Below are 8,378 nucleotides of genomic sequence, written 5' to 3'. Positions count from 1 at the left end.
TTTTCACAAAAATGTCCCAAACGGTTCCCATGGTGTGAAACCTGTTCATACTGTAGTAGAACCCAAATAAACAGCTTTATTTCCAATATACTGTACTACGCTGTATGTATGTATACTGTAACCGTTATGTTGTTTAAGTCTTATGTTTCTCTGGAGACAGTGAAAGGAAGACAACAGATAACTTGTAGTTGTTCATTTACTCTAATAAGGTGACCATAATATGTAAAGATATCCGTTTCTGAATAAATATAACACACCATGAGACAGCATTCAGTGACTCTTCATATGTTTACTGTATTATTCATAGTAATACTGTCATTGTAAAAAGCTACTCCACTTTGCTTACACAAACAAACCCAGCAGAGCACAACATAACTAAGAATCATTGACTTACTTATATTAGTGTACATCCAGAACACTGAGAGATGTCCGTTCCTCAAATAAATCACCTTCATTCATTCTTACCATTTGGAACTTTTCTTTAGCTTAAATTCAAACTGAGAAATCTGTCATTTTAAATTTGAGCTACAGTATAACCATTATTTTATACTTTGGCTATTAAAAAATAGCAGATGTGAATTCATCTTTGAATACATATTTCATTATTTTTTATAAAGCCAAACATGTACTTTTTGAAACGTCTGTGAGGAAAATGAACGGGGCCTGCGGCGCTCTATAGGAGGGTCATTTGCTCTAAAAAAAATATATATATTTTTTTATCCCACGATTTTGTAACCCATTTTTCACCCCTGTGTCAATCATCTAATGTGATCCTAGGCTCTACACACCCTCCACCAACCTAGTCCCCTAGTGGGGGACAAGGGGAGACCAACCTAGTCCCCATATATGGGGGACAAGGGGAGAGCAACCTAGTCCCCATATATGGGGGACAAGGGGAGACCAACCTAGTCCCCATATATGGGGGACAAGGGGAGACCAACCTAGTCCCCATATATAGGGGACAAGGGGAGAGCAACGGACTTGAACTCATGCTTCCTTCATGCCCGAGTGTCCAAGTTGCTCCTTTACACCTGACAGGGGGGAGTTTCCCTGGTTGGACGTAGCGCGTGGAAGGAACACGTTATTCCGACCAGTTCCTTTCCCCTCCATCAGGCGCCCCGGCTGGCCAGGGGGAGGCAGTTTAGCAGGATTACTGCATTTTTTTTTTGTGAGGGTACCTACCCTAGGGGACACGGGGAGAACATGTGAGGGTACTATACCCTAGGGGACACGGGGAGAACATGTGAGGGTACTATACCCTAAGGGACACGGGGAGAACATGTGAGGGTACTATACCCTAAGGGACACGGGGAGAACATGTGAGGGTACCTACCCTAGGGGACACGGGGAGAACATGTGAGGGTACCTACCCTATAGGGGACACGGGGAGAACATGTGAGGGTACCTACCCTAGGGGACACGGGGAGAACATGCAAACTCCACACAGAAAGGCCCTTTCGCCAACCCCCGCCTTCGGGTATGGGCACTGATGACGCGGAGGAGGAAACACGCCGCCAGCACCCACAGTGCCCCGAGCGGGAATCGAACCCAGGACCTTCTAGCTGTGAGGCGACAGCACTACCCGCTGTGCCACCGTGACCCCGATAATTTGCATAGAGTAAATCCTGCTCGGGGGCGGGGCTCCATTTGCCTGGAGGGTTGTGTATGAGGGCCACTGATTGGACAGATTATTACTGAGGTCTGGAATATGCAAACATATGCAAATGAACCTCCTGGACAAGAAGAGAGACGTGTGTGTCTGCACAGAAGCTCCCGGACGGACTGACCGGTCTGATTGATCCTATATTGATCCTATTGACTCTGTGTTGAATGTAAGTCTGTCTGAACTATTGATCCTATTGGCTCTGTGTTGAATGTAAGTCTGTCTGAACTGTTTCATTGATCCTATTGGCTCTGTGTTGAATGTAAGTCTTTCTCAAGCTAAATGAGGATAAGACAGAAGTTCTCATAATCGGTTCTAGTGAGCAGAAAGAATCAATAATAAGCAGACTTGGTAACCTGACTGTAGAAACGTAGTAACAGTACAGTAAAGAACCTGGGGGTTATTATTGATTCTGAATTGAATTTTAATTCACACATTAATCATGTTACCAAGATTGCCTTTTTTCACCTTAGAAATATTGCACGAATCAGAGCCTATTTGTCTTTGGACGATGCAAAAACGCTAATCCACGCCTTTGTTTTTTCTCGGCATGATTTATACTGCAATGCACAACAGGCAGCCTCTGTAGACATTTTTAAAGCTCAGCTCAAGACCCACTTCTACAACATTGCTTTTAATTGATCTTTTATTTATTATTTTTTTGTTATTCATGTCCTCACTGTATTGCATTACTGCTTGTTCATAATGTTGTTGCCTTGCTTTTCTTTTATTCTCCATTTTTCTGTAAAGCACTTTGAGCTGCATTTCATGTCATGAAAGGTGCTATACAAATAAAGTTTTATTATTATTATTAATGATGATTTCTTCTTCATATTTTCCCAGAACCGTAAGACGTTTACAGAACCATGGAGTACACGTTCAGAGCAGTCACTCAGAACTCTGGACTCGTCATCTGGAGAATTGAGGTATTTGGACTTTTTGAAAATAGACATTTTAACCCATTTAGGCCTGACGTCGAAATAAATAAAGAAGTCTTCTGAAAGACGAGTCCAAATTTCATTCTGACCCCTTATCTATCATTTATACATTATGGATAAATAGTGTGGACATCTGTGGCATTCAATTATTCAAGGATTTGTGCCGCATTTTCACGATATTTTGAAAAATAGCAGACCTACAAGCTCATAGCGCGCCACTCGGTGGCGCGCTATGAGCTTGTAGATCTGCTATTTTTCAATAGCTAAAGTATAACATAATGCTTAGTTAAAACACCGAAAGGGGTCCCCGTCCAGAATGGGTAGGTATTGTGATATATTTTAATCGTTTTGGTAGTGGGATAAAACTCTGAGCAACAGGAGTCTCTCCAGTGACAGATAGAGAATACCCAGTTCAGCTATATTTGTTAATAGTGTTACAGTTCTTTATCCTGATCCTGAAAATGCATCTCTCTACTCTTTAACCCATTCTGACCTGAGATCAGATTCATACGAGGTTTCCACTGGACACACACTGGTCTGATTAACCCATTCTGACCTGAGATCAGATTCATACGAGGTTTCCACTGGACACACACACTGGTCCGATTAACTGCTAAAAACAACTGTACAACGATAGAAATCCTGAACAGTAATGACTGTATATAGTGTTTTATTAGGTCAGTTCTGTTATTATGTTCTGAAGTACATACAGTTCCTTATCGTTGTGAGAAGTATAGTGTAAGCAAAGCAAAGCAAAGTTCTTTGTTTACCCTGCAGGGAAGTGGACTAAGCTCAAGGACTTGTTTACAGCCAGGCCCGGCTCATAGAACATTTCATGGTAGGGGTTCAAATTCAATGCCTTGCTCAAGGGCACTTCAGCGGTGGTAATTTTAACGTGCCGGGGGTTCCGGGGATGCGAACTATAGCGACCTTCCCGAAGTTCCCGGTATCAAGACCGCTCCGCAAACCGTTCGGCCACCGCTGCGCCCCTATAGTAATTATGCAACGTTTCCATTTGCTCCATAGAAAATGGAACTGGTCCAAGTTCCAGAGAAATCTCATGGGAACTTTTACGAGGGCGACTGCTACATACTACTCTCTGTAAGTCCTGTGTGTGTGTGTGTGTGTGTGTGTGTGTGTGTGTGTGTGTGTGTGTGTGTGTGCACGTGCACGTGTGCGTGTGCGTGAGTGAGTGTGCATCAATGCATGTGTTTGTTTTGGCTTATGCGGTTTGCATATTTACAATAGACTTGCTCTGTCAACATGCACTGCATTTCCTTATGACCTCCTCTGGGATGAGACCTCACCTCTGTTCTCTGGTATAGACCGATTCCGTAGCGGTCTCATGGTCGCAGCCTACGTATTTCCTGTAGGCGGACTCGACGTAGCTGCGGGGTTTAAACCCTCACCAGGCACATCTCTTCCACTACAGTGAACGGCAGAGTGACTGATGTTAGTTTGCCTCAAACTTTACTCTTTTACCTGCTTTTTTACTAACACTAACATTACAAAGATGCCCAGAACATCGAGATGAACCTGTGTAGTTTATGGCTGCTCCAACAGTAGTGGCAACATAAAAAATAAAAAATAAACGGAATGTCTAATATCCACCGCGGTGGCTGAGACCAGAGCCATTGAGTAATGGTTGAGACGAAGCAGTGAAAGATACATAACGCCAGTCTTACCCAATACCAAATCTTTCTGTTTTATTAACACAAGGCTGCTGTACTTTATACCTTTAAATGCTTAGTATGAGGTATAAAATACAGCAGCCTTGTGTTCATAAAACAGAAAGATTGGGTATTGGGTAAGACTGAAATTATGTATCTTTCAGGACCTTTCACTGCTTTGTCTCAACCATTACTCAATGGCTCTGGTCTCAGCCACCGCGGTGGATATTTTGACATTCCGTATTTATTTATTTTTTATGTTGCCACTACTGTTGGAGCAGCCATAAACTACACAGGTTCATCTCTACTGTTGGAGCAGCCATAAACTACACAGGTTCATCTCTACTGTTGGAGCAGCCATAAACTACACAGGTTCATCTCGATGTTCTGGACATCTTTGTAATGTTAGTATTAGTAAAAAAGCAGGTAAAGGAGTAAAGTTTGAGGCAAACTAACATCAGTCACTCTGCCGTTCACTGTAGTGGAAGAGATGCGCCTGGTGAGGGTTTAAACCCCGCAGCTACGTCGAGTCCGCCTACAGGAAATACGTAGGCTGCGACCATGAAACCGCTACGGAATCGGTCTATAACTAACCCTAAACCTCATCTCTGTTCTCTGGTATAACTAACCCTAAACCTCATCTCTGTTCTCTGGTATAACTAACCCTAAACCTCATCTCTGTTCTCTGGTATAACTAACCCTAAACCTCATCTCTGTTCTCTGGTATAACTAACCCTAAACCTCATCTCTGTTCTGTGACGAGTCGACGACACACTGATAAAGCATTACACTGGTTTACAACACGGTCCACCATGTTCAATTCAATGAGAACATCTAGAGACGAACAAATATACACTTATATATAAAAACACATACACAGTGAGGGGGAAAAAGCATTACGGGGGCCAGTTTCATAATCCAGCCGTCCGTACAGTAGGTGCCCTTTGAGAGCGGTTTTGAAGGAGTCAAGGGATTCACATGTCTTAATGACTGTTGGTAGGGCGTTCCACATAGGAGCAAAATTAATTTAGTCCCTTGTTTGAGCCGAATATGGGTTGTACATGGTTTGTTGAACTCTCTTGTATTCTCTATTCTAACTCAACCTCTTAAGACACACAGAAGGGGGCAGCAGTGACCTATTGACCTCTTGTCTCTCCAGACACACAGAATGGGGCAGCAGTGACCTATTGACCTCTTGTCTCTAGACACACAGAATGGGGCAGCAGTGACCTATTGACCTCTTGTCTCTACTCTCTAGACACACAGAGTGGGGCAGCAGTGACCTATTGACCTCTTGTCTCTCTCCAGACACACAGAATGGGCAGCAGCGTGACCTATGACCTCCACTACTGGGTGGGGGCGGAGTCCAGTCAGGACGAACAGGGCGCGGCCGCCGTCTACACCGTCCAATTGGACGAGTTCCTAGGCTCCGCCCCCGTGCAGCACCGCGAGGTCCAGACGCACGAGTCGGACGCCTTCCGGGGATACTTCAGACACGGGATTATGTGAGTTACTGTACTTTACTGTACTCCAGACACGGGATTATGTGAGTTACTGTACTTTACTGTACTTTACTGTACTCCAGACACGGGATTATGTGAGTTACTGTACTTTACTGTACTCCAGACACGGGATTATGTGAGTTACTGTACTTTACTATACTTTACTGTACTCCAGACACGGGATTATGTGAGTTACTGTACTTTACTGTACTCCAAACACGGCATTAAGTGAGTTACTGTACTTCAAACAAGGGATTGTGTGAGTTACTGTACTATGAACTAGAAAAAGTGCCCCTCGGGGCACAGTCTCCAAGGGGGGAAAGTCAGGTCGTGATAATAATATTATTATTCTTATTATTACAGATATAAGAAAGGTGGAGTGTCATCAGGCATGAGGCACACAGAGACAAACTGCTACGACATCCACCGGTTACTGCATGTGAAGGGAAGGAAGAGAGTCACTGCCATGGAGGTGAGTCAGAGAGAGTCACTGCCATGGAGGTGAGTCAGAGAGAGTCACTGCCATGGAGGTGAGTCAGAGAGAGTCACTGCCATGGAGGTGAGTCAGAGAGTCACTGCCATGGAGGTGAGTCAGAGAGAGTCACTGCCATGGAGGTGAGTCAGAGAGAGTCACTGCCATGGAGGTGAGTCAGAGAGAGTCACTGCCATGGAGGTGAGTCAGAGAGAGAGTCACTGCCATGGAGGTGAGTCAGAGAGAGTCACTGCCATGGAGGTGAGTCAGAGAGAGTCACTGCCATGGAGGTGAGTCAGAGAGAGTCACTGCCATGGAGGTGAGTCAGAGAGAGTCACTGCCATGGAGGTGAGTCAGAGAGAGAGTCACTGCCATGGAGGTGAGTCAGAGAGAGTCACTGCCATGGAGGTGAGTCAGAGAGAGAGTCACTGCCATGGAGGTGAGTCAGAGAGAGAGTCACTGCCATGGAGGTGAGTCAGAGAGAGTCACTGCCATGGAGGTGAGTCAGAGAGAGTCACTGCCATGGAGGTGAGTCAGAGAGAGTCACTGCCATGGAGGTGAGTCAGAGAGAGTCACTGCCATGGAGGTGAGTCAGAGAGAGTCACTGCCATGGAGGTGAGTCAGAGAGAGAGTCACTGCCATGGAGGTGAGTCAGAGAGAGAGTCACTGCCATGGAGGTGAGTCAGAGAGAGTCACTGCCATGGAGGTGAGTCAGAGAGAGTCACTGCCATGGAGGTGAGTCAGAGAGAGTCACTGCCATGGAGGTGAGTCAGAGAGAGTCACTGCCATGGAGGTGAGTCACACTGGGTCGCAGTCCCGCCCCCTACCAGGGCCCAGGAAATGATTCTCCATTCATTTTCCTCATAGACATTTCAGAAAGTATTTATTTAAAGACGTTCACGCCGCTGGACAAAGCCAACTCTCGCCGTGACAAATCATGACAACAAACACAATTTTTCGGGCCAAACAAAGAATTGGAAAGTAGAAAAAAACGGCAGGTTTAACAACACTTTTTTTGTTGTTTTTCTTCTTTGTAATTATTTGTTTGGTCCAAAATATTGTGTGTGACAAAACTGCCTCCCCCTGGCCAGCCGGGGCGCCTGATGGAGGGGAAAGGAACTGGTTGGAATAACGTGTTCCTTTCACGCGCTACGTCCAACCAGGGAAACTCCCCCCTGTCAGGTGTAAAGGAGCAACTTGGACACTCAAGCATGAAGGAAGCATGAGTTAAGTCCGTTGCTCTCCCCAGGTTGGCGGAGGGTGTGTAGAGCTCAGGATCACAGTAGATGATTGACACAGGGGTGAAAAATGGGTTACAAAATCATGGGATAGAAAATATATTTAAAAAACAAAATATTGTGTGTGTTGTCATGATTTGTCACGACTCGAGTTGGCTTCGTACGACGCTTAAAAGGTCTTTAAATAAATACCTTTTGAAATGTCTATGAGGGAAAAATGCATTGCGATTCATTTCCTGGGCCTGGCGTCGTCATGAAAGGGGGAGGGACTGCGACGCTCTATAGGGAGGTCCGGGAACCCCAGGGGCTCGGGTCCCAGGACCCCCAGGGTCCCTATAGGGAGGTCCCAGGGGTCTGTTCTATAACTATATGAACCTTTAAGGACCTCTGGGGTCTGTTCTATAACTATATGGACCTTTAAGGACCTCTGGGGTTCCGTTAGCAGGATAAAGTACATGTTGTGTTTTCTAGGTGGAGATGAGTTGGAGCAGATAAGGTCTATGTATATATATTCTATAGGTGGAGATGAGGTGGAGCAGCTTCAACACTGGAGACGTGTTTCTGCTGGATTTGGGCAACACTATAGTCCAGTGGAACGGACCGGAGAGCAACAGACAGGAGAGACTGAAGGTATCTAAAGAACTACATAATCAATCTAAAGAACTACATAATCTATCTAAAGAACTACATAATCTATCTAAAGAACTACATAATCTATCTAAAGAACTACATAATCTATCTAATCGATATAAAGAACTACATAATCTACACTACAATATTTCTATCTCATCTGCAGACAAGAAGTAACGACAAAGATCCTTGAATCTACGTATAAATGCCTAAATAGTTATGTTCACAAAAGGCCTCACAGTCACACACATATTCATAGAGGAAG

The 8,378-nt window shown here is 44.7% G+C and overlaps 1 protein-coding gene across 1 annotated transcript in view; it reads left to right on the top strand.

Moving 5' to 3' along the window:
• Positions 1 to 2,517: 2,517 nt before the first annotated feature.
• avil (advillin) overlaps positions 2,518 to 8,378 on the top strand; it is a gene marked incomplete at its 3' end in the record, with an annotated part of 23,277 nt that continues 17,416 nt past the window's right edge. The window contains exons 1-5 of the mRNA XM_080791831.1: positions 2,518 to 2,589; positions 3,628 to 3,702; positions 5,580 to 5,776; positions 6,137 to 6,245; positions 8,003 to 8,113. Of these exons, the coding sequence (XP_080647957.1) occupies positions 2,530 to 2,589; positions 3,628 to 3,702; positions 5,580 to 5,776; positions 6,137 to 6,245; positions 8,003 to 8,113 (552 nt within the window). The 5' untranslated portion in view covers positions 2,518 to 2,529. The remainder of the gene's footprint in view (positions 2,590 to 3,627; positions 3,703 to 5,579; positions 5,777 to 6,136; positions 6,246 to 8,002; positions 8,114 to 8,378) is intronic.

Source organism: Protomyctophum bolini (assembly GCF_963924005.1).
Source record: "Protomyctophum bolini genome assembly, chromosome: 20".
Taxonomy (NCBI): Eukaryota; Metazoa; Chordata; class Actinopteri; order Myctophiformes; family Myctophidae; genus Protomyctophum; species Protomyctophum bolini.
Note: the sequence above shows the minus strand (reverse complement) of the source record. Positions and strands in the feature narration are given on the sequence as shown.